The 27461-nt window shown below is 40.1% G+C and overlaps 1 protein-coding gene across 4 annotated transcripts in view; it reads right to left on the bottom strand.

Annotated features, from left to right (window-relative positions):
- Nucleotides 1–4482: 4482 nt before the first annotated feature.
- OGDHL (oxoglutarate dehydrogenase L) overlaps nucleotides 4483–27461 on the bottom strand; it is a 52760-nt gene continuing 29781 nt past the window's right edge. For 3 of the 4 annotated variants that reach the window (XM_050898685.1, XM_050898686.1, XM_050898683.1), the window contains 8 exons: nucleotides 26539–26666; nucleotides 16418–16596; nucleotides 13096–13167; nucleotides 11622–11747; nucleotides 10929–11001; nucleotides 8638–8801; nucleotides 7844–7998; nucleotides 4483–7260 (listed from right to left, as the gene is read on the bottom strand). In XM_050898685.1, coding sequence (XP_050754642.1) covers nucleotides 7137–7260; nucleotides 7844–7998; nucleotides 8638–8801; nucleotides 10929–11001; nucleotides 11622–11747; nucleotides 13096–13167; nucleotides 16418–16596; nucleotides 26539–26666 — 1021 coding nt within the window. In that variant the 3' untranslated portion in view covers nucleotides 4483–7136. The remainder of the gene's footprint in view (nucleotides 7261–7843; nucleotides 7999–8637; nucleotides 8802–10928; nucleotides 11002–11621; nucleotides 11748–13095; nucleotides 13168–16417; nucleotides 16597–26538; nucleotides 26667–27461) is intronic. The other variant, XM_050898684.1, reaches the window with a different exon arrangement.

Consider the following 27461-nt stretch of genomic DNA (forward strand, 5'->3'; position numbering starts at 1 on the left):
ACCCCAGGTAGCATGGCAGGTGCAAGGAGAAATCTGTGAGAGCACTAAACATCACTGCCCTTCAACCAAGTCCCTGTGCAGACAGCTGTTATTCCACTGCAAGGCCAACTGAAATGCAGTCACTTAAACCACTACTAAAACAAACCCATCATACTGATAACGTCTAATGTCCGTCCAAGGAAAATAATCGAGAGCCAAGCTGAGCTCTTACGCAGAGCTTCTTCATTGGTGATAGTCTCAGCTCACCCTCCCTCCTGAAGGGGAGGAGAATATAAAGCTGGCTGGGTACAACATGGGCAGAAAGTTTCTCTGTGCTCCTTTATGAGAGTATCAGTGAATTTATGGGTTACTGAATAGGAAGTAAAGATTTCCGCAACAGAAATTATATTTCAGTGTTTCACGCAGCATATTTAGTGATGACTACAATTGTTTTCCCCTCTAAACAAATTAGATGTCCATTTGCCATTAATGACTGCATCACTTAAATATCACAAAGGAACTGCCTGGTGCACTTATTAATAATTGAAAACTTTGAAGAAATCTGTGAAACATTTTCAATCAAAGCTAATAAATCTCTAAAATATTCTTTTTCCTGAATAAATTTTCCTTTTGTTCTTTTATTCCTTTTGGATAATAGGCTACATTTTAAATAATGGCATTAAGAAAAGCCCAAGCTGAAATAAGAATTGAGGAGTATCTAAAATCAGAAGTGGTTTCAACAGTTAAAAAAAAAAAGCAAGAATTAGAAAAGAGGTAATATTCATCTGCTTCCTTCATGCAAGTATGTTGAATTTCTATTTCAGTCTGCACGCTGTTTCCTGATGTCTTACACTGCTGATTAAGAAAATGTACCCACTTAATCTCTGTCCTTGTTCTGCATAAACATGAAGAAAAACTTTCAATAATCATTTTTTAATCTGTAGAGTCCATCAAATCAAGACTCCTATTGCTACACAATTGGACTTCGCAGAACTATTAAATGACCAAAGGGAACAAAAAAAATACACAAAACTGTTTGACCAGAGCTAACAGAAATCTTGCATGCCTTTTGCCATTTAAAGTTTCATGTTGTAGTTATTCTACTCAGTAACCTTTACTACCCAAGAACAAGGGCGGAAAGACACATGCGAAATTACCCTCATCCACAAAGATTTTTTTGGTGTGCTATAATGGTCCGTGTTTTCATCAGCACAGGAAGGTTGTATGACAGGTACTGATGAAAGCTCCAAGACCTGCTTGTCCACAGGACATGGGGAGAGGGAAGAGCAGCGGTCCAGTGTATGTCCATCCCAGCAGATCTTGCCTGGGGATGATGGCTGCAGCCTGGCAAAAGGCAAGCCATTCCTCACCTCCCCCCAGGGAAGGAGAATTGATTTTTAAAGGGTTTGTTTTGTTGGTTGTTTTTTTTTTTTTTTTTTAAAAAAAACCCATGCATTTCTCTACCATCTTTCACTCAAAGGTTTCCTCATCTTTTCCAAACAAACCTCACAGCACTTGCACTGCAAGTGGCAGTATTTTGTGTCCCGAGCAGCTTTTGCCAGTGGCTTGCATCAGAAATCCACGGCCACACTATGGGTTTTTCTCTAGGCCTTAAAGTCCTCAGAAGCTGTGATAATAATTCAAAGGACGGTGTTCCCTTCCCCCCGGGGGCAGGATGAGGCATCCCTACCCAGTTCCCACCAGCCAGGTCTCTTACCTGCCTGTAGAAAGTACAAGCAGCTGGGAGCCTGCGGCCCCCTTTTCCTCCTGAGCCTCTCCCAGCAGCCATCCTCAGCCTCCTTCGCCATAGTTTAACTCTGTAGCGCTAGTTCTTCCTACTGCAGAAATGGCCAGCAATGCCCCGCAGGGATCCCTGCAGGGACCCCGTGCCCCACTGTGGGTGCCCAGAGGCCCAGCCGCAGCCCTCCGCTCTGTGAAAACAAGGTGAAGTATTTAGGGGACGATGGCAAAGGAGACAGAGATGGGCCAGGTGGGATGAAAACCTGGGCTTTAAGCAGCTAACCACAGGCAGCCTTTGCTTGGCCACCCCCACACAGGCCAGTCCCATCAGGCGTAATTAAGTGGTCACTTGTGCTGGGTAACTCGTTAGCCTGGCAGGTGCCCTGGCAGTGCCCCCACGGCATCCCATAGCCCAGTGCCACCCTGAGGAGCTGCCTGTAAAACTAAACCATCCTGAATTCCCTGAGCCAATACACAAGACAAGAGCAGACTTTTTTGTTCCATCTTTGACCAGACTTGTTAACTTCACAAAGATATTTCATCTGCTTTTAGGGATTTTTCTGGCTTTACGTGTGCACCTCTATTTCATGTTTTAAACAATGTTCAAAGTCATCTGTGCCACTGGCAAAAAGCTAGGTCAAGCAACAATAGTTTGTGACACCTGCGTAAAGTTAACAGCCATCAAAAAGACTTTTTTTTATATATATATATATATATATATATGCACGTGCGTAGAGCAGAGGTTCCCAAGCTTTCATTTTGCTATTATTAGCAGCAGTGGTTATTCCCAGCTCTGTATCAGAGGCAGCAGGTCTGCTGTTTGTGCACCAAGGTAAGACCTACCAGAGCTCTTGAGACAGCAGCCAGAGAGTCTAGCCAAGGGGTTCATACAACCGCCCCCAAAAAGAAACAAACAACACCCCCGAACACACACACACACTTTCATCTGCTCAGTTCAAGCAAAGCACACACATTTGTGTTTCTTGTCTAGTCTCACACATTAATTTTTACCTCCTAGAACAAGCAGAATGGTTCCCTTTCCAGAGAACAGGTTACTCCTCTGCTCTAGCAGACTGACTCCAACTGTACCACGGGCAGAGCGAAGGTTTCCACCAAGCACACCCCTGCTGTTAGCGCAGTTCATCAGGTAGCTACTAGGAAACAAAAATAATTCTGTGACAGAAGCTGTTTGTCTTAGCAAGTCTTTTGCTGTCGTGGGCATGCAGGATGTGGTATCTCACCCAGAAATACGATGAAGTCAATTGATTCTCACATTTGCTGTTTCTTCCAAGTTACAAAGCTGTGATTTGCATTTCAGTGCAGACTATTTGCAGAAGAGGCCTATACAACACTTCAGTCCTTTTCAAACACTCTACAAAGATTAATTGATTGCTGTTTAGTATGTAAAAAGTATTTAACTTGTCAGCTAGTTCTAACAAAGTATTTGTTTTCTGTGAGATCAGAGAGATATTCTTAACCTGGTTTAAAGCTGCCATTACAGAAACTTGCATTCATTGTTGATAATGCACCTATTTAATGTGCATCTATTTAAGAACTCTCTGTAGGAGTTTTTTGTTCAAGGGACCTCGGTGAAGAAAAGCAGCAGAATTCCGCAAATAAGTATAATCTATGCATTTAGCAATTTATAATGCTTTAGTAAGCTTTTGAACATTTACTATCTGAAAGTGCAGGCAACAGGAAAAGTAATTCAATAGAAACATATGTTAAGCCAACATGTTTAGAGAAATGAATTCCAGTCTTTAGTAATTAGAGAAGTTAATTCCAGTCTAGTTCCAGTATTTTAAAAATTCTGCTTGAAGTATGTCCTGGTTTTGGCTGGGATAGAGTTCATTTTCTTCCTAGCAGCTGGTATAGTGCTGTGTTTTGGATTTAGTATGAGAATAATGTTGATAACACACTAATGTTTTTAGCTGTTGATAAGTAGTGTTTATACTAAGTCAAGGATTTTTCAGCTTCTCATGCCCAGCCAGCAAGAAGGCCAGAGGGGCACAAGAAGCTGGCAGGGGACACAGCCGGGACAGCTGACCCAAACTGGCCAAAGCAATATTCCATACCATATGATGTCATGCCCAGTATATAAACTGGAGGGAACTGGCCGGGAGGGGCAGATCGCTGCTCGGGAACTGACTGGGCATCGGTCGGTGAGTGGTGAGCAATTGCATTGTGCATCACTTGTTTTGTATATTCTAATTCTTTTAGTATTATTATTGTCATTTTATTATTATTATTACTATCATCATTATTTTCCTTCCTTTCTGTCCTATTAAACTGTCTTTATCTCAACCCATGAGCTTTTTTTGTTTTGGTTTGGTTTTGGGGGTTTTTTTCAATTCTCTCCCCCATCCCACTGGGTGGGGGGGAGTGAGCAAGCGGCTACATGGTGCTTAGTTGCCAGCTGGGCTTAAACCATGACAAAATATAAGTGTGTTCACTTATTACTTTAAAAATTAGAATAGAATAAAACAAAATATTCTAATATAACCTCAATGCTAGTACTACTTTTAACCCAATGGTTTTGAATAATTATTTTTTTCTAGTCCAAACGCTGTCTCCCTCACTGCTACTACATTTAAATAAGCCACTATTGAGGAAACAAACAGAAAATGGAAAAATGAGCTGCCCTAGCGCTCTTACGAATGGGATGCTAATGCTAGCACTCAAAGGAGAAACTGTCAAAAAGAACAGCCATAACAGAGAATTTCTTTTTTACATATTTTTATTTTATTGTTTTACATTCTTTGATGGAATTTTTATGCAACTATTATGCCACAATCTATGATACACAATGAAAATGGAAACCTGTCATTTACCACTTACATTTCTATGTTAATTTTGTTTTCTACCTCTGCATATACTGTGGCATAAGTGCATTTATCATATTTCATGCAGCACTGACCTGCCTTATGCAAACTGAGAATACAATAAACGGCGCCAGCAATATTTAGCCGCACTCAATTCTTGCCACAGAAACAAGCATTCATAAAAGCATTAAAATATTTTGGGTGATGGTTACTGCCTATCAGCTTAATGTTTTGAGCTATAGAAATGGACAGGAGACAATATTTGCTGCTGTCAACTGCAGTACTTTCCAAGTTCATTAGGTTTCAAGAGACTGAATTAGCTTCAATGTTTCAATGAGAGAAAAAGCCCAAGGCAACCAGCCTGATTTAAAAGGATGCTACTGAGTTTCACGCACATTAGACTAAGGTTGGTTCTGGATCCCATGGTAAGTACCTTACCACATCAATTTTATGCTCTGACAGCAGGATTATTTTTTTCACCATCATGTTGTCTCCAGGCCAAATAAAGGGACAGCATAAGGCACGCATCCCTTTTTGGTAACCTGCTTGGACAAGTAGTACCTGATGATAGCTGAAAGTTTCTAATACAGCTTTTTATTTTGATGAGACAAGAAGCTTTCCAGCATCACCTGACTCTTTGAATCAGGCATAAACTGTCAAGCCTTATTGTGTCACAGCCAATACAGCAGCAGCGGGGTAAAACTTAACTGCCAAGAACACAAGTATGTCCCAGGAGCACGCTCAGGACAGGGAATTGGAGATGGGGGTGAAGTCTCCTCTATGTGTTTTCCAGTCACTTGTTACGATGTATCAAAGTGGCTGCTCAGCAGATCTAGCACAACCCTCCAGGCACGGCAGGGGCACAGGGCCCTTGTGCAGCTAGTTACTGCCTCCTGCTTCAACACAGGCATGGCCATTCCTCTGCCTCCTACTACACCACTTTGTTAATTGAGCAGTTCCCTCTGCCAGCCAGCAGAAAGAAGGGAAGTCTCCTGCCCCTACGTAGTCTAGTGGTGCGGAAACCTGCAGTCACAAGGTTCACCCAGACCCAAGTTCTCCTGGGGCAGAGGGAACAGGACTTCTGACAACACTAGTTCTTAATATATTAAGAGGGGAGAGGAAAGTGGTGCCCACTTGCCTTCTAGCACTGCGGAGGAAGCACAAGCAGTGGCACTCTGAGACCACCCTGCTGTGCAGTGCCTCCCAGGAAGCCAAGCACTATCTCCTGGGAAGAGAACAACCCTCGCTGTACTCTCCCCTCCAGCACCTGCTGTACATCAGCCGCCTTACACAGAGCCAGCTCTTGAGCCGGTTCACTTTTATGTCCATACTGAAAGTACATGGCAATTGATATCCTAATTGACAAGTAAACACAAGGGACAAAAAACCCCCAATCAATTACTACTTGTACAAAACCACAGCATGTGCCTTTGGTCAAACAGTAACTGTTGCTTGCCCACCTTCCTCTTACATAAAAAAGGGTGACGAAATCAGGAATTGCCACTTCAGAGTTTAATTAATATCAGCAAGGAGATGTGAGGCAGGGATTAGCACTACACAACGCACAGAACCCACTACTTGTTGCACAAACACAGACTTCTCATCCAAACACAATCTTTTTATGGGTGCTAACAGGTCAAAGAAAAGCAGATCCTAGCAGTTTGGTGAGGGAAAGAGTGTTCATTTAAAATGAGGATGTTCACAGGACCCCACAGTTCCCTAATACCACAGAACATCAAAGCAGGCAGTCCAGGGAGTGGGAGCAATTGGTGCTGTCACCTCTTACTTCTGAAGTCTTTTGATGCTGAATTCTCCTGCTGATCACCCACTGCTCTGTCAGCTGTGGTCTTGTGTAGACTTCTTCCCTCCTCAGTTACCCCCAACAAACCTTTTCTTGGTCCCTTTTATTTCTGCCTTCATCACCCTCCTCCACCTTATACCTAAGTGGTCCACACCACTTTTGTTACCACTCATAGTTTAGCAACTTTGTAATCTGACTCCCCATCTCCAGCCTCCTCCTCACACCACCAGGCTACCTTACCATCTCCTTCCAACAACCACAGCCAGCACATTTCTCTACCTAAGTCATCTATCAACTCTTTGCTTTTCACTTTCATTACTCCTCTCCAACATATCTAGAAATAACTGTCAACCGTTCTCCTTGTAACAATGCATCTTGTTTCCTTAGTGGCTCCCAAACGTACTCTCTTCTTTTTCAGGGACGTGCATAACTATCATGCTGTCCATGCCTGCTCCACTTACTTACAGTAATTAGATAGTGCCCACAGACTGAGATCGGAGCCTCACTGAGCTAGACACTGCATCCTTGGATAGGATAGGAGACTCTCCTTGTGCCAAAGAGGTCCCAATCTAAATAGACAAGTGACAAAAAATGGTGGAAGGTAAGTTGGAATTTTTTTTTTTTTTTCCTTACAAACTGGGGAGCAAGGTGCAGATTAATGAAGTCAGCTGCTGGATCTGTTTATCTGCTAAAGCAAAAATACATAATTTCCAGTATTTTTCCCACTGTCATTTCCTCTTTCGGATGCAGTGATTTGAGAGACTACTAGTCAGAGATGGGTCGGTGCCCTGCAGTTAGAATGTCTTTCCCTCAAAGGCCTCCAGGTTGAAAGCTGTATCCAAGAACCTTCTGAGCGACACCAGATGCGTGTTCTTGTTGCCTGTGGCAGCTGCAGCAGCAGGCTCTCGGCCAACATACCTTTGTGACAAAAAGAATTGGGCAGACAAATGAGGTGAGAAGACTATTTTGACACTAACAAGCATGAGAACATGCTGCTAAATGCATTCAAGTCAGCTTGGCAGATTTGGACATTTAATCATCAATCTTTCTTAAACAAAAATCAATCTAAGTTGCACCATCAGTTATACCTTCTGGTCAGCTTCCCCCCTCCCATCAATATTAAGCTGCGTCTTCTCCCCCATCCCTCCCAGGGCAGCCAGCTACACTGTCTCATAATTAGATAACTTGCTTTTGGCGATGAAGACTCTCATTCCTCTGACAGCTGCATGGGAAGATCCAAGAGTCAATCATCTAAAATAAATGCAAAGGTACCTGGACTGAGCTCTTACAACAACTGTTTCCTCCATAAACCTAATATTTGGAGTGAAATTCTTAAAAAAGACAGAATAGAACCCAAACTCAGAGGTTTTGTGAAGAACCTGACTTCCCCATGAAAACATCCTCAAATCAAAACGAATTTAAAAGCAAAAAAAACCCCCAACCAAATTTAAAAGAAAACCAATCAGCCCAGCAGATAGAGCAATTGTTTAAAGTCTCATACCATATAGGTCGAGTGTGGTTCACAATAGTGCGGAAACGAGGTTTGACATAATCATAATATCCACTGTTTTTGTGTTCCTCCTGACACCAAACTAGATCAGCACCTGGATACTTCTCAAGTTCTTCTTTCAGTAAGTCAAAGGGGAATGGTGAGATCTGGAAAGAGAAGGTAATAACTGGCAAAGCTTTCTCTTATATGGTGTTAGCCCATGGTAGGAAAGCCTTTTACTTGTCGGGTATTACAACCAACCATTGTAATTAACCATTTAGTACCTCATATAATTGCTATATGTTCTTTAAAGTGACTCATATTTCTTTAATTGATTTCATGCTGTTGGAAGTGAATACACACATATTTCATAGTTGCACCAGTATGAACAGAAGTAGGTCCTCATCCAGATCTCCTGCATTCCTACAGTTTTTCTAATGAAGTAGCTGTGACAATAGAAGTCCTTAATTAGTGAATGACAATATAGCTGTAAAGTGTACTATTCACAACATTTAAACCTAGCAGATTGGATATACAAATTTAAGGTGCCATCATATTGTAACCTTCACTTTGTTACGTTGTTCTGGAAAAGTCATCGAGCTTTCTGCATCTCATTGTCCAGTAGGCTATTGACGTGTTCCTTCTCCAGAAGGCCATGAAGGATTAGATGATGTCTTGTAAGACACAAAGTGCTATAAAAATGCTATCACCATCCTTTCTGGCAAGTGATATCTATTTAAAAGCATAGGAACCCCTTGCTGAAAGTCTCCCCAAGGACCCTGTCTTTTGAGGATCAGGGAGCTCACCTGTTCAAGTCTGGTTATAGCTACTTGTTTCTCCAGGTCTTGATTCTTTCTCTCTTTCACAAGATCATAGTATACTTTTCCTGTGCAGAAAATCACTCGCTTGACCTCATGTGGTGCATGAGCTGCCAGCCCATTCTCAGGAATCACGCGTTGGAAAGTGGTACCTAGTTAGAGCACAAATTAGAAAAGTGCTCTCAGTGGAATTGACGACGTAATAAAGCAGCCCAAGAAACAGTCCTTTACTGAGCAAGCAGCACGTTGCAATGGTCATGGGGTTCTGCTGCCTCGTTATTCCTACTTTTCAGACTGGTAATTCTGCTAAAGTGACTTTCAGCAGTTTAGTTTCAAGAAGTTAAAAGATTGTCAATAATCCACTCTTTCACACTTAATAGACAGAAACATATTAACAGGGGATTCTTTTTTAGCTTTGTGTTGTGCATTACACCTTTAATTTTAAATTGATTGGATAGCTCACCTTTGCTTCCAGTTTTTTTTCAGAGAATTACCTGAAATATTGTTTCTTCTTTCCAAGATAATCTCAACCATGTAACATTAATATAGGTTTAGAAAATTCTAGAGCATTTTTATATAAAAGCATAGCACATATTCATAATGCAACTAAATCTGGCAACTGCAGAAATATTTACACAAGCACACACATTACTGCCATATATTTATGTGATTTAAACCTCTGTTTGAGAGCTAAAACAGCATTAGCCAAAGGAAGAATTAGCATAGTACTGAGCCATATGTATAAGTGATAAGATACAATTTCAGATGCATATCCTCACTGCTAGATATCTTTTCCCCTGTGATATCATCTCCCAGGAGAACAATTTGCTTGGGATACATAAACTGGAAGAGGGACTTGATGGTCTAAAAGATCCTCTTCTTTGCTCTCTTATATGATTGATTAGAACTATTCCCACATTAACCAACTGCAAGGTAGCAGACAGCAGTATGACCTCCCAGTCTGAATCAGCACACCCACTTACCAGGAGAATAAGCTCCTGTTTGAACCATTTGTCTTGGGGGGAGAAAAGCAGCAGCACAAACATATAAAAGAGGAACTGATTTATGTCAGAATTATCCTGTCTCACTGAACAGCAGAATTCATCATTAAAAAAGACTGAATCTGCGCTTCATTGGGGCAGCTGGAGTCAGTCTTCCTCTCCTTCTCAGCTTTCCATTAGAAACAGAGCAAAAAGTGTTAGCTGAGAGTCAGCAGTACTTTACTGCTTGCTGTCCTCTTCAGCAAGAACATGAAAGTATGTCAGAATTCAATGTTAATTAGGAGTTTGGCCACTATTGAGGGTTAGCCGGAAGTAGAGGGGACTCCCAAGACAAAGTGACAAATCACAATCCCTACAGAATTTCTAATCTGACTCATTCTACAAAGCTTTTAAACGGTAATCAAAACCAGCAAATGCCTTTGCTTGAGAAGCAAACCTTACTCACCTACAAAAATGAGATAATGCAATATTTAAGCATGTTTATACACTGTAACTTGCTTTTAAAAAACCAAGCAGTTACTCTCTTTTTAAAAAAACGAGCAGCAGTCAAGATACCCGCTAGAACTGGAGACAGACCACCACACCTATGCACACTCTCTCACTCTGAACAATAGCTTTAATCACTCACTCACTACATCTCACTGCATTTCCTCATGCCGCTCTAACATGTTCTAACCAGCACATGGCAAGACAAATCACTCCAGTTTTTGGTATTACCTGTGCAGTCGCTACATATCTCATGTTGATGGCACGCCAACACCAGCTAGGGTGGTAGCCTACAGCTCTGAACTCACTGATCTCACTTTAGATCACTGGTGTGACATGGCAGCCCCAGAACTGAGTATTGCAAGAAGAAATGGGCCCCTCATTCTTCCAAATGGGCACAGTGTGATTACAACCTATCCTTCGCATCTAGGGGTGGGGGGGCAGTACAAAGTACAATTCAATTTTTATATGAAAAGAAAAAGAGCGGAGGGACCTAATAGCCTATTGAGGGGAACATCCCTGCAGAGATGGGAATGCGCTTTCCACTGCCTTTAAGATTAATGGTTGATTACAAGATATGCCTGGTTACAAGATAAGCCTGTTAAAATTAAGAATCCATACTTGAAAGCAGATTTTTCAGCAAAAGTCCATGCTAGATCTCACTACAACAGCTCCACAGAAATTACGCCAAAAGGAAAAGGCAAACTCTCCAGAGCAGATTCTCTTCTTCACAGTCTGGCAGGCGACTTGGTATAGGTAATTATTTGTCCATAATACTTTAAGGTGACCTACCAGACACCATTTCATCAAAACTGGATTTAGCTTCTGGATGCCTCAGCAGTGACTTGGGTGTCAAAATAATCAGCTGTAAGACAGAAATTTTTCCAACACTCAGGAGCTGCTTTATCTACATTATTACATGTAATATTTGTAACACTGTTCATAAAAACACACAAGCTGAATATGCTATAGATCAAATTAATGTGAATAGCAAACACAGTAAATTATTTTTTCCTGTTTTGAAAGCCTAGGAAGTTTCAAAATTATTCAAAAGTTTTGGGTAGTCCACTCCCTTTAAAGGTTCTCAAAAACCATCGCTTATGCTTTTTTTTTTTGAGAACAAAATCAAATCACAGGCTACAAACCAGTAAAACATCCAACAGTTGTATCTTAGGTTTTTGAAGTTCCAGCAATTAGACATGCAGATTATAGTTATGCAATCTGTTAGCCACATAGTGTTTTGACAGGCTCATCTGAAGGTCTGCACAGCCAGAAGGAAGTAAAGCTGAAAATCAAGTTTTAGAATTGTAGTAAGTCAGAGCTGAGTTTCATTCCATCAAACCAGCAACTTCAACCTGTGTTCAATTAAGTTTTTTCACCAATGATTCTTGTTCTCTTCAGCAGCATGTCATATGCAAACAAAGACCTCTCTTTATGCGAGAGTTAATATACCTAGAATAATCAAGTCCATTACAGTAACTTTACCGGTTTTCTGAATGGCAGCAAGATCTGTCTTCTGAGGACGTGAAAGTAATTGGCTGGAGTTGAACAATTCACCACAATCCAGTTGCATTCATACAGCTGGGAAACTTCAAACTGCTCACTGAACTCCTGAGAGAGACATTAAAGGCATTAGAAAAATGTCTAAAAGATCAGAAAAAAAGGCTTGAAAGCCATCCTTCTATTTCTGACTCTCAGCAACTCCCTTCCTCAAAAAACTTAATTAGCAGATCTCTGCTGAGATTATATTATTAGCTAGGGAAGCATCCCTACAAATAATTCTCTTCTGTTTCTACTTCTTCCTAAAAATGTATGCAAATAAATGCAAAAAGCTTCCATTAATTTCAGCAAGCTGGGAAGTCCAGGAAGGAAGGGTGAGGAGAACTAGGACTTTGGTAGGTGGAAGACACAAAATAGAACCCCTTTGAAAGAACCTTAAAACTATAGTTCATTTTTTGAGTGTATAGTTAACTCTCGCTCTCCCCCCCCCCCCCCCCCCCCCCATTTTTTGGTAGGTCCTGTCCTCTTATACTATTTTAATACATAAATTTTGTATGTTTTATATTTATGTATTTTACAAATATAGGGGGTTTTTAATCCATATCTACGTACATATATATTAGGTAAGCATATATATAGGTATAGGTACAATAATCTCATTACAGATTGGTACAGCATCTAACACGATTTCCTGGTCCACGGTTTGAGCTCCTACCTTCTATGATAAAACTTATAACTTGCTTATTACGTGCAATTGACAGTGCTTAAATGTAGTCAAACAGGTCTTTATTCTGTCAGTACACTGACAAAAATCACTTTTAGATGAGAAGGAACATGGCTTTGGAACTATCATTGCCCCAAGGGTAACAAACTCAGGGCCAAAACCGAAACATCCATTTTATTTTGCTTTTTTTTTTTTTAATTGGTGGGCTTTTCAATTAATGTATAGTAGTGTTTCTTAGGAAATCTGCAGTAGGGAAGTGGATGCCCAGTATCCTTTAGAGCTACGTACTTTATCTGTAGAAATGAATGACCAACATATGAAGGTCTTAGCTGAATCAAATTTAGAAGTTGCTTATTTTCACGCTCCCAGCAGTACAATTTAGCTCCACTGCAAAAAGCCAGGAGTAGTCTCACTTGACCTCCTTTAGAAATTAGCTAAAGACACCTATTTGCAGTACGCACAGCAATATAAACAAGCAGAATCGCTGGCCCTGAGGAACAGCCATAAAAAGATCATGCTGCCAGAGATTAATTGTATATGACCTCAGCTTTGCAATGAAGCAGCACATACTGCATACTTCCATTACTTTTACTGGGATCAAGTTCATGTTACACCAAGTATTGAAGCTAAATCTTAACCCACTATGACTAGCTAAAAGGATGCTTCTCACAAAAAGATATCTCTGAGATGTGAAGAGCAAAAAAAAAAGACATGGCCTTTGACAAATCTACTTACTGGATAAGCATCAGAATCATCATTGCTCATCTGCAGAAACCTCTCAGGCCTGGCTGATGAATGCTCTGGACCCTGGTAAAGGTATCATTTAAAACAACATTAAAAAGCCTAATCAGCAGTTAGACATCAGTCTAGGTCACTCGCTGCATAAGTACCTCCTGTCACCCTTGCAGCTCTGCACCAGGCTGCACACCTGCCCCCCAGCCAAAGGCATCAATGGCAGCAGCAGTGAGAAGAGAAGACACACCGCAGGACTGGAATTCTTTGTCTTCCAGAAACCGTTTCCATAGGAGAAGATTAGGTTTCACATGGATTTCCAATGCTTTTACCAGCTGCAAGGAACTTCTAGCCTCAGTACAGCCGGCCAATGAAGACCAGTGAAAGGGCAGTAGGTCCATGTGGGCACAAGAACGACCTTGCTAACGCAGAGCAAAAAGGAGCAGGAGGAATGTCAGGAAGAGAAACATTGCGTGCCTCAGTGTACTGCAGTGACTCACACTTCTTCAGGCCGAACCACACTTGCATGCCAAACAGAAGCAAATACAAAGTTAACTGCTGACTATCTTTGCTATATTAGCAACAAAAGCAGACTCAGGATCTCTCTCCTACCCTTGTTCACTGTTCAGTACAGGACAAAATAGCCTAGATGAAAGCTTCAGCTAAAATGGATCAAAATACATGTACACATTATCTGCCAAACTAACCTATGATTAATTTCTGCCTCCTCAGGAGGTATTTTACATTCTGTCAAAGTACTGAACACTCAGATCTGCTGTCTCACTAGCAGTACCCAAGGTAATTTCTTTTAGTGCACAAACATTGTTAGATCCATTTTACACTAGCAAAACATGCATGCTGGTCACAGACAATATTAGGAATAAGGAGTGTAACAGAATCTGTTATCTTCCCTCTCATGTCCTTGTTTATAAAGGATGAGAGAAAGCTGTGAGGAGTACGAGAATGCAGTGTGCTTTTTTATTTATTGCTAATGCTGGGGGCCTTTGCTTGTTCAAGTGACAGTTACTTTTAGGAAAGACTTTCATTTTGGAGACAGTTGCAAAGTATTTTAACCTGAAGACATAAACTCTTACACCTCTCAGATCTCTCCGTGGCTCCTAAGCTAATGATGTTCATAAAGAGCTTTTTCTTTATATGGCCACCTCTCATCATAACTTCCTCTGTTGAAACCTTAACATATGATCTCCAAAATCATTCACTATTTTGACAGCTAGTAGTCCACCTTGATTCAACACATCATCCTCCCTGATTCCAAGTGCAGGATTCACTCTACTCCATGGACTAAGGGAATTCAAAGGAAAAAACACTCCACTGGCAACAAAGGAGTAACTCAAACAGCCAAGAACTGTGCCTTGCATAATTACTCTTTTGAAGTCTGTCTCCACTTTTGACATGCCAGATAATCTGGTCATAGACAGGTAAGGGCTTGAGAACAAGAAGCAAAGCCGCACAAAACTATGGTGCACAGTAACAGTCCAATATTGCAATACCTCTGCTATATACATCTATTTGCTGTAAATCAAATCCTACACTAATTACAACCTATACATGCACAAACATAGTGCTTCACAAGCACACTGAATTCAGTATGCTGGAAACAGAGATTTTACTAGCAAACAATTACAGGAGAGACATGCGAGGCTTCCCTAACATACACACACACGCTGCCCCAGCAACCACCTCAATCCAGAGCCTCAATGTTCACATCCATCTTTGATTTCTCTGCTGACACCGCCAGTCAGATTGCCAGCAACTGCTGCGTGGGATGGGGTTGGGGTTTACTTCTACTGTGACCACCTAACCAGTGAGACCTATACTGAATCCATTAGCTACTTTCAGATGAGTCCCCAAGGAGCCATTAGGCAGCAGAGTCTTTCAATCACAGCCAACTTGCCTGTGAATGCATGACCTCGAGGTGAAGGGATCCATATCCCATTACGAATCCTTGCCCAAATCATTCTGGCCCCAACACTGTAGTTATAGAGAGAATAACACTTCTGTAATGGAAAGCTCCTCTGGGAAGATAATGGGTTTCAACAGCCTGGTGGGATTCTTAAATATTCTGAAAACACCTGACACTAGTAGCAAAATAAGCATGTTTCAGAAGATCTGGGCAAATCTTAGCTGCCAAGTGGCTAAGAGAAAAGAAAGATTAACTGTACTGTAAGTAGAGGAGAACCAGCTCCCTTCAGCTGAGTGCTTCCCTGCAGAGGACCACACCTCCTGCTGAGGGCACATTCAGGCTGTCCCTCGGGATTCATTTAAAAAAACTTAATTTATCAAAACTCTTGTGAACAGCATCAGATCCTTTATTGTTTATGCACAAATGGGTATGGAAAGCCATTCATAAGATACAAATGTGCCCCAGTATATCAGGACAGGATTATAATTGAATGGAAATAAACTAAATTGTTTGTGAGAATGGAAGTGACACAGTTTGTAGTGAAAGGGTCTAGAGCATTTATACAGATGGAGATTGCCATTGTGGCACATACTATGCTTTTCTTAATAGAAAACTAGAAACATACATGCATCAATTCATGAATGGTAATGCATTTGAAAAGGAGAAAATTAACCTAGCCTGACTTGATGCTCATGTAACCTTTAAAAATAAGTTTACAGATTTGAAGAATAATTCTACTGCTGATATGAGCTTCATATAACGTTATATACAGAGCGTGCCCATGCCCTTTCGCTTTAAGACACTGTCTAGTTCCTCCTACTAGTCACCAAAGAAAAGAGTCAACAGCTAGTGGAAACATTTTCCTTTTCAGAAAGAGGGAAATTTCTTATTATATCAAAGTTACCCAATGTCAATGATTTTTGAAGAAGTTTTAAAGTTGTTTCATATCATTTCATTGCAAGAGAATTTAGTGCAGAGTTTACAGAGACATACTTCAAGCAAACTAAAACCAAGCAAGTACTGCTAGACACTAATGATTTCTTTCTTAATGTGCACTAAGAATCCAGCTTTCTAGGGAAAGAAGGCAGTGTCTTGCAGAAAGATTAAAAAAAAAGAGAGAGGAAAAAAAAGAAAAAATGGGGAAAAAGTGGTACATGCCACTTAGAAGGACACAAAGCTAAGAGCTCAGAAATATTTCTCAGGTTTCTTTGGTTCTCGCCAATCAATCCATCCACATTCTTTTCTGCAGCACTGAAGCAGTCCAACATGCTAAACGGTGCCCTCCTCCCCCTGGCTTCATATCACCATTGCATCCCCAAGACACCTTTGGCTTTTACAGCCGCAGAGGAAGGCACGGTAGCCAGCATTTCCCTCCCGCACATGCCAGCCAGTGGCCCTCACCATTCCTTCCATTCCGTGTGGCAAGAGCAGGACGATCCCGTTGTGACGAACCCACTTGGCCTGGCCGGAGCTGATGAACTGGTCTATTATACACTGTGCCGTGTTGTGGAAGTCGCCAAACTGGGCCTCCCAGCACACCAGGGCATTGGGACTTGCCATAGCAAAGCCAAGTTCAAAACCTGAGAACCAGACAAGTAGGAGAATTAGAAAAGAAACAGGCTTGCTGAGAATTCTGTTCATTTCTTGTTTAAAAAAAAAAAAAAAAATTAAAACAAAACCAAAATGAGAGCATGAACTGGATTTTTGTGGCCCTGTTATAAATCATGCAGTTTTCAGTAGTACCATTTCCACCAGAAAGATTAGCAAATAACATTTTTCCAACCCTGAGTCCAATCCTTCAAACTTTTCCTCAAACATTTAAACATCATAGGAGTTTTTAAATGAACAACTAAAACCCCTCCCTCAATTCAGACTTTCGTGTGACATTTTCCCGAGAGCTCACTGAGGTAGGTACCATCTTTTCCTGTAAAAATCCACTTACAGCCCATTACTAGTTCAGGAAGCTACTTGTTAATTTTATTACTTGCACAGCCCTGCACACCATTGTCTTTTTTTTTTTAGCCTCTCATATGCAGGCAGTGAACAAAATTATTGGTGACATCAATTTTCAGTCCATAGGCAGGATCACAGTCTTCGGATCTTCAAAAAAGCTTTAACATAATAGGTGCATGGGAGACACATCTGGGACTTAGGTAAATAATCCTTTCTTCGGCAGGGTTAAGGACCCTTTAGGTCTCTGCCTCAGTGGCAGAGAGGAGACCAGAAGTGCTCTTCATGGGGAGGATATCACTTCTTCAGCTAATGAAAACAGAAAGATGTAACCTTCTCCCTCTCCACTCTGTGTCAAAGATTTCAGGTGGTTTACAGTAGCAGGTAAGTGCAGAACTTTCCCTAAACTTGTGCTGTTGGAACCATAAATTCATCAACTCCATACAGAGCAGAAGGGCCACACATTCCCACTTACTCAGCCATGTCAAGTTAACGCAGCAGGACAAACGTACTGCAGCAGCCCGGCTGAGGTGTTCTGCACAGATCAAGCCAGGCAGCTTGTTTTCTGCTCTTAAAACTTGACAAGACCCAAACATAACTGAAGGCTCTTGACAATCTCCATGAATATCTCTTAAAGCCAGAAGCGAATTATTGCTCTCACTGAGAGACCTGCTGCAGTACGATAAAGCCCCAGCTCTACAACAGGACCTGGGGAGATGACTGGCAAAGAGAGAAAAGAAACCTAAACTGCTACTGCAATGTAAGCTAGGTAATTGATTCCTAGCAGCTCTACAAAGGCAAAAGATAGAACACTACAAGGGTGTTTGCATGTGCTACATGGCCTCTGCTATGTAGCTTTAAAAAAAAAAAAAAAAAAAGGCAGAATTTCATGTCAAGTCAGAACATGAAAACCTAGCTATGTGCAATGTACCTGTCTCAGTTTAATACCATGCTTAAATTTAAGGTATTCTTCTATACCATGTTCCATAGTGAACACCTAAATGTATCTAATAATATAAAAATATATATTTGACCTCTGCTTGTATTTTCCTTTGACACTTTGATATAGCTGTGTGAATACCTGTACTTACATTCCACACCTACAGTTTGGAATTATTAAAACCAAAAAAGTTAAAGCTCTCAGTAAAAAACAGTGCTATGTAGCACTGCTCTGGATGTAGAGTTTCTGCCTGAAGGAAAACTGATTCAACACAAAAAGAGAACAACTATTTGATGGATAAATATGGTTTATGTTGAAGTTTAAGTTCTGCACAGAATATAAAGATCTGCTTTCAAATACAGAACTGCAACATGGGAAGACTCTCATTGAAGGTTACCCCAGCAGAGCAACTAGCTTTGCTGTTGTAAAATCTTATTTAAAAAGCTATGATAATGAGTTGTAACTCTTTCCTGAGTAATTGCAAGACTGTAAAAAACCTCAGAGTGAGCTAACAGATGGATATGGATTTCTTATCTCTTTCCAGCTTCTTTATTTTAAGATCTGCACATGTAACCTAAATTGCAGAGTCCCATCCTGCTACCGTTGATCTACACTGAACTCAGCTTCATGTTTTTGCTATGTACAAGTCACTGTAATTTCCATTTTTGCCTGGTTTCCTTACTGTGACATGGTAGCTACTCAAATGCTGTTCTACAATATAGGTTTGATAGCAAAACCACCTTAGGTAAAAATGAACACGGTTTCTGGTAACAAAATATCTGTACTGCTTAATTTGTCCCACTGGTCCCTAGTCTCCCTCTACCTCCAAACAGTCACAAGAGCAGTGTACATTTAATTAAGACAGAAATGCGCCTAAGACTGGCATTTGGGATGCAGACAAATCCCTTCATATCTGAAAGGACTGTACACCTATCTAGATACTATGCATTAATTTGGGTTTCTCCTTTTTTAACTTGCAGACATTCTCAGGAGTACAGGACAAAGATATCAATCTGTAAAACCTCATGTTGTAGATAATATTTCCTAGACCCAAAGGCGGCTATGAGCCCAAATACAATCATAAGTCAGGTACCTAATACGCCTCCTAAAAATCCAGTCCTCCTAAAATCCAATACTGCTTTGTGACCACCAGTATTTAGTAAACTACAGTAAACTGTTGTGAAGCCATGATAAAACCCAAAGTCATTGGAACTATAGTTTCTGACTCTGATCAAACCCACTATACAACTCTTCTAATCAGAAGAGTTTCAGGAACTTCAAAAAAACCTCAGGGTTCCTGGAAGAGACAAGCTTACCATCTTGATGTTCTCCACACACAGAACGCTACTACTACGAGGTCACCAGCAAGTGACAGCTGACATCTCTCATATACTTATCATTTGTGATTTATGCCCTGGTGACTGGAGGCTGCAGTCCCTCTAGGAGAGCCTCCCTTTGTGGAATTCAGTGGATAAGAGAATTACTTCAAAGAGAACTATAATACCAAAAACTATATAAGCAATAATAGAAAAATACCTAAAATACCTTTAAGATGGCCTGGCATTGCAGGTATTAAAAAAATTTAATATATTATGAGATAGAAGAGAACAACATGTGGCACATACAGCATATGAGTTACTTTAATGTTATCAGTGCAAGGTAATTGACTTAGCTATGGAGGAAGATTTCAGGATCAAGTCAAATCTGTTCAAACCTTCTTTGTCCTTTTTCATTTTTGTTCAATTCTTACTTTATGTTCACTACCAGAGAAATACTCAGAGCGCTAAGCTAAGATTGAGGTCTTCGTGTGCTGGATGCCACAAACATACACAAGTAGTTCCTTCCCTGAAAGTTTTACTGTCAAACTGGGGGAAGAAAAAAAAAAAAAAAAAAAGAAAAAAGGGGGGGAGGGGAAATGGACAAGCATTTCTACCTTATAAAAATTAAGAACTAATGAACATGCTGTTACAGAAAGTTTAAACTAACTTGTCCTGTTCCACAAAGAAAACCCTCAACAAAACCAGTGAGATTAGTCATGTATGAAGTAAGTTTCTCTGTAACACGAACTACAAGAACATCCTTCCAACGCTTGACATGAAGTTTTGACGTAAGTCATCTATGCATGAAACTGAAATTGCTTTATCTTAACTCAATGACTACAGCTAAATTGGGACTACAGGATTTCTTTCTTCTGCTCCAGGAAGAGGCTCTTCAGTCAATGTCAGTATACAAACTTTCCTGGAAGGTTAGTAGAGGGACAACTGCAGGACAAATTAACTGCATGAGGGAAAAAGCAACAAAAGCTTCAAGCGAAATTGTTTATTCACAGAGAAAACAGTTTTACATATTGTTTTTATAGTGTGTCTTCATAGTCTACTCCTTGTGTTCCAACCCAGCTTTCTGTTTACCATCTCCATGGCAAGAAATCTTTGAGTCACTTGGCTTCCGGACTGCTGAACTCTGAACAGTCCATCCATGACTCCAGCAGATGCTGATGTTCACACCAAAAGGCAACTAGTAAGTTAGAGACCAAAAGGAGACTGATAAGTCAGACAGATGGCCTTTCGTCTGTGAGTCACCATGACAGTGCATTACCAAAGAGGATGGCTTTTGCTGACCATTCCTTTGGCCTGACTGCCTGAATGGCCTTTCTTTCAGAACATATTTTAAATCTCTGTCCTCCTTATTTGTGTGATTCTATTGTTTTTAACACAATGCAAACAGTGGAAAAATTTACACAACGCCTTCAATGCGTGTTCCCAAAGGTATCTGAAAAATAGATTTCCCCAGATAGGCTGGATTCCCATTCTAATTTTACACAAGCATTAAGAGACCATTTCTACTGATTGGGTGACATGGTTGAGAAAATATGCAATATGTTCAAGACTTATTTGTGCATATGCTGCTCTCTGTAAGGATGGGGTAATCTAGCTTTTAGAGAAGAACGAACTGAGGTCTTGACCGCTTGGAGTTACCAATAATCACACACTGCTTTTCAAAGAGTCTGGAGCTCTATGCATATTTAAAACTTGGTCAGAGCACACGCATAATTCTGTTTCATATACAAAAATCACCCCTAAAATTCACAAGGAAAAAAGAGTGTCATTTCTCATTTCCTATCTTGTTGCCCACTTTGTGCTAATAATTTCCACAAGGTGACAATGTACCAGGTAAAGCTGTATTGAAAGGCGTGATCCTAACACAGATACCTTTTGCAAGCTTTCCGACAGCCATAAAAATATCTGGGAAAATATATCCAAATGTAATCTATACATCTGATTAATATTTTGAAATTAATTCTGCCAAGACTACTATTTCATGGAACATGTGTCTGTGGTATGCCCATCTTTGGTATACCAGAACTCATTTTCCACCAGGCAAATGACAATGAGAGTTCCTAACATTAAAGCTATTCCACCAGCAATTATAGCCATTGCTAGGGAGTCTGTCAAGAATTACTACCTCTACCTGCATGTGGAGAAAATCATTTAAAGAGCAAGATCTGAACTGCTAAATTAAAAATAAAAATAAAAATTATTGGTGGAAAGATGTCTAGACAGATGCAAGACGAACACCGCAGGAGAGGGTGACGTGCTTCTCCTGAAAGGGATTTGTTGGGGCACCAGATGAGTCAAGGTGAGGGAAGGTGACCTGAGCCAGAAAGACTCCACAGTTCTATAGACAATACAGGAACTGCAGGGGAGCAGGTTCCTACCCAACCCCCTCATGAGGGCTCAACCTTAGACCAGAGTAAAGGGTTAAAAAAACTGCAGCAGAGACCTTGCAAACTTTTATTTTTTGTGTCTGCAGAGACAAGAACTGAACATTTCTTCAGGATGCTGTGCAAACTTTGTGAGTTTAAAGGATTAACTCTTACACAGCTAGAAACACAGAGAATGGGTTTAAGCTGTGAGGAAATCCAGTGCCAAGACAACCAGGCTGCAAGATATAGCTTTCAAAGAATGACAGGTAAAGAATCTGCACACCCAAAGGGTGGTGGAGAGCCACCAGTCAGCTCCAGAACACCAGGCAGCTGCTCAGGGCTCAGAGGACACCAAGGCACAGGGGACCAGGACCCAGCACAGCAGTTTGGTAAACTTCCAAACTGAGGGGAGAGAGGAAAGAAAAACACACAGCACTTGACTAAGGTTGCAAAACTAATGTTTTAACTGCTAGAGTTCATTAAGGTCCCTAGATGACAGGCATAGCAGAAATGCTTGTTTCTATTAGTCCAGTTCCTGCTGTGCTCCCTTACTGTTCTTTCGTCACTCTGGCAGAGAAAGAGGTGTTGTCAAGCAAAGTGGCAGCTTACACAGCATATTATGCTGTGTTTTTCCCCACAGCACTTTTCATGATTGTCATAAGAACTGTAGTTTTTCAATTAACGTAACTAAGGGTATAGCTTAATTCAATATGATTTCAAAGTGACTTAAGGCATGAATGTTAACTAATGATTATAGAAGGCTTATCAGTGCAGGGATTTAATGTCAGAATGAGGAAAGTTACAAAGACAGATTTGTGCTATGTTTAACAGAAAATCTAAGCACAGGGACTAACGGAGGGACATGCATCCTTTCACAAACCCAAACACAGCCCAGGAGAAAGTGAAGTTAATACCCATCTGGTGGCTAACTCTATTAAACAGAAATACGGATGCCTTCTTAGAGCTCTGTGCAGACGCCATTGAGAACCTGGTCCTCGGTTACTACAGTCTGTCCTATTTCCTAACACGATTTCTGACAGGTAATTGTATTTGCTACTCCTAACCTTAAAAACACATTGTTCCGAATGAGTAGTAATACTACATATTTCATCCTAGGACTGTATTGCAAAAAAGAGTTTAAATCAATACCTGTCCTCTTCCCTTCGTCTTTTGCTTTAAACGTGACCTTCCCCTTGAAAAGGCTGTACTCCAGGTCTCATGGTTCGGGAATTTGCTGAACTACGCACTAGTTCCAAGTCTATCTTGCCTGGATGTTCCCTGGAAGTTCCCAGTACAGGATGCTACAGCCCAAGACCTCTCAAAGCCAGTACTGAACCTGATAGAGAGAATCACACCTCCTGGATGGAGAATCAACACTACACAAGTCATTCTGAGGGCAGTAAAGACAGACAGGAGATCCTTTCAAGTATTTAAAAACCACTGAAGAGGCAGCATGGAGTGCCTGTAAGTTACTTTTGCTTTTTTCCTCTATCTCAATCAGCAAATCCACTCAAGACAAACTTTTTTGCTTAAATGACTTCACACAGCCATCATTTACACTCCCAGACATTCAGTTGCCGTAAAAGGAAAAATTTATAGCTAGACGAGTGGATGCACAAATAAATTGTAATAATCTGGATATAGCTAAAAATAGTAGACATAGGATGTCAAACAAAATTATCAGAGGTTAAATACTCTGATTTAATGCCCCAGTACACATACTCCACAGATTCCTGTATACAAAACAGAAGCAATTTTTTGAAATACAAGTTAACAAGACTGCCTTTGTTTTATTTCTAAGTGAAATCAATCTTGTCAGAGTATCATTTTAATGGAGCAGTTACACCCTAGGTGTTCCTAACCAGCTCAACAATCACTTGGTGCAAAGCTCACAGCTCTGAACAGATGCCAGCTCTCGGCTTGCATACCTGCCAAGGAAATAATCTGTAGTTTTATCATGCTGGGCTGTTCAATCCATTTTTACTTAGCTCTAATTCACAGAAACTAAGGGAATTCCCAAAATGCTTCTGAGGTGCTGCACGTTAACATAGTCATAAATTAAATTCTTAACACCTTTTTCTTTTTCCTTTATATCCTCTCAGAACCCTCCCACCCTCCACCAAATACTTTAAGGCACTAATCCCAAACTGTTCCTTGTAACAGGCTTACATAGTAGAAATAGCAGTTAGAGAAAATAAAGTGTTGGGGGGGTTTTGCTACTCCTGAAGAATCAACTCCTTGAACTGCAAGTGTTCACTTCTTCTGTCTACTAAAAAGGAGACCCAGTGATGTTACCAGCCAAACAGGTAACAATTCAAATAGCCTCTCTTTGACCGAGATGCTTAACTAGAAGAGACATGTTCACACACTGCTGCTTATCCCAACACTGTCTCTCTATGGATACAATACACAAGAGTAAAAATGTTGGAAAAGGTTGATACGTAAAAGCTAGCAAGGGACAGGAAACTTAATTATAAAATATCTTCAACATAGAAACATGGCATTTTTAGTTAAAAAAAAAATTAAAAAATCATCACTTATCAACATTTCTATCAATTTAGTCTCCTTTACTGCTAGAAAACAGATCAGACACAAGGAATTTAAAGTTCTTAACAATTAAAAATATCAATATGATTAGTTTTGAAGAACCTATCATCACATCTGCTGAAGCAGAATTGCACAGAAATGGTACTCTTGTTTTCAGTGTATGAACAAACCCGTATTTTGCCCTATCGCTTGTATTCAATGTAAGTTATTAAATCATGTTTCTGCTGCTAGGGAGCAGGATGAGATCAAGAAAGAGAAATAAAGAGAGCCCATTTACTTAATTTTTTGAAGAACAGAATTGTGGCAAGAAGAATTGCCTTTCACACCATATCAACACTAGGCTTCCTAGACCTATTGAGTTATAATTTTTGGAACAAAATCAGATTTCAACCATATCCAGACATTTGTCACTTTCACATTTGGATACGTTATTTGAATGTAAAAAAAACAAAGCCAGAAACCTATGACCCACTTACCCATAAGATTTGCAGCAACACTGTAAACAGGCTCAAGTTAAGAAACCACAGACCAAACTGTGAGAAACAACAGGAAATTGGAAACAAACAAACAAAAAATCATTCTCTGGAATTAAATTCTTGCTTTTTATCTATGCCAATTATTTTTCTTATGTTTACACACATCGTCTCTTGCACTCTCCTATTTAGAGTTTACATTTACATGTTACTATATTAGCTTATAGAGATAGAAACTTCCGTTCACACCAATTCTGCCACAGAGCTAACAAAAATACCTAAAAAATCTCAGCTCTTCAGCCCATGCTCGAACAATAGAGTTTTATACCACTTTAATATTATTAGCAACAGGTAATATGTAGCATATGTAAAAATGACTACGTGATCAAACATTTCTGGAACTTTGAAGCAAGCAGCTATCAATTACCATCTTTATCTACTACAATGTTTCATCTTTTCCCTTCACACTAGCTCTGAAATGGATATGAAACAATATTTCATTATTTATCCATAGAATCAATAACATTTTTGATAAATTATTAGATGTATTTGTTTTGTGCTCCACATTCCTCTTGCCACCCTCATCATGTCAGAGTGAGGTTATCCATTCTCTGCAGCTGAAGGTAAAATGTCTGTCCAGTACCAAAAATGTAATTCACTATGATTAATGCTATCACTAACAAGAATTTGTTTTCTTGAAATAGCACACTCAGAATAGCAGTTCAGATAAGGCTAGGGTGGATTTTTATACCTGTATTACAAAGTGTCCCTGATTTTGCTGACAGTTCCTCCCATTTTGAGAAACCATTAGGTGCACATTCCAGCATTGCCAAGATCAACCACAACAGATGGATACTTTCAACTGAATCCCAAAATTGTAAAGTGTGGGGATGCTTGTTTAAGCGATGCCTGAACCTGAGAGGGAGAGCTTTGATATCTGTTTCATATATAACTTTTACAGGTTTTTTCCACATTCCCTTTCTTGCTGAGCTCTGCTTCTTGTATAGCTATGTTATTCTCTGAAATTCATCTTCTGTCATTACTATGTAATTTCCTGTTGAATACTAATGAGACCGATGCTAGCATATTCTGTGACTTTTCCACCAAAAGCTACTTAAGTCTCTCAGTTCATAGTTTCGAAGTACAAGCAGGTTCTATCTAAGCAGCCTAAACAAATAGGTGTACCATTTGAAGAGTGCAGAAAGTCTTGCACTGCAAGCACATTGAAACCTGCAAATTCATATGCCTGATACCACAGGCAACACATTCAAAAATTAAAGAAAACAAAAAAAAAGAAACAAAAAACACAAACACACACACACCCAGTTGATGTTTTCCCCTCTAATTTTTAATTTATTCTAAAATGTTAAAACTAAAATATACATTAAAACCGAGACCCATCACAGCACACTCTAGGGAAAAAAAAAAGAGTTTGGCTTAAAGTTTATACTACATTGATTTTTTAAAAACCCTTCAAGGTAAGAGGACAATAAGGGACAAATCTTATAACGAACAGGGCAAATTTATTGAATCTCTTGATAGAACTACTTTTTTCAGGTGTTGGGGGGAAATCAGTTTAGGCATTTTGATTGGATTTTAGGCCCCTGTTCTGCAACTCCCGGCTCCCACCTGATACAAAACTGTTACAAATGTGATAATGTCAAAATACAACAAAGGCAGAGTTTGTTTATTATTAAATGCCACTAGCAGAAAGAGACACTTTTGTTTGTTTGTTTTGAGGCTTGGCAAACTCAAGTAACAAAGGAAAACTTTGTAGCCAGAAGGCTTAACCACATTAAAGCAAAATCTGAAAAAAATTCCTCTTAATTAGCAGTCATCATTTCCTACATCTTGTTTGAGACCTATCAAAACACAAGCAGATCCGTCAGACAGTTACCCCGAGACATACCTAAGACACCATATTCGGAAAGGGAGCTGTTGCACACAGTATAGGGGGCCTGCTGCTCCCAGAGGTGATTCATGGGAACACACGTTCTCTTGTCAACTTCTTGATCATGAAGCACATGATGACGATGGCTGCAAATAGTTGTTGAAAGAAATTTATTAGCTAAGAATAACTTTGGGCTTTAACAGAGCTATTTTCAAAGATAAACCATCAAAGCTATGTTCTAGAAAGCATGTAAGCAACACAGTTATCTTTGTTTTACACAACACCCTGGTTTGGCTGAAACCTAGTGATACAGTCACATGTCTAAATACAATTGCTGCACTATAAGGACTTTCATTGACTATCCAGGCTTGTTCTCAAGCACTCACGGAAACTGAAAATACCTCATCACTAGTAGAACTGCAGGGGAGAGGGGAAGGGGTGGGGAGGTTGTTGTTATAAAATAGACTGATTAAAGTAAAAGAAACCCAGAAGAACAAAATTGTCATTAAAAACATTTCACCCTGCCTCCCTGGCAAATTCTATTAATCTTTTCCTTAAAACAACTGTTATTTGTCTTTTATGCAAAAATTTAATCTAATCTAATCTCAGCACCAAGACTTGAAGCAGTGTATCCTCTTTCCTGCTATTTCCACTCACATGCACCATTTACAGTTCTCTAGAACACCATTAATCAGCATTAGAATGGGGCACCGAGGAACACTACCAAAACAGAGATGACTGAAGTAATTACTGTAATCCATTAACTCTCTGAGCAGACTAACTGAGTGAATCACACCAATATGTCTAGCTTTACAACTGCTAACATAAGGACAGTTATTATACTGGTAACAACTACTGTGTGTTGTATAGCTGCCATCACTGAACTGAGACTGAATCGTTTTGTACTTCCCTTTCCTATAATGAACGCTCGCAAAAGAGCT

This window comes from Gymnogyps californianus, chromosome 6, assembly GCF_018139145.2.
Source record: "Gymnogyps californianus isolate 813 chromosome 6, ASM1813914v2, whole genome shotgun sequence".
Lineage (NCBI taxonomy): Eukaryota > Metazoa > Chordata > Aves > Accipitriformes > Cathartidae > Gymnogyps > Gymnogyps californianus.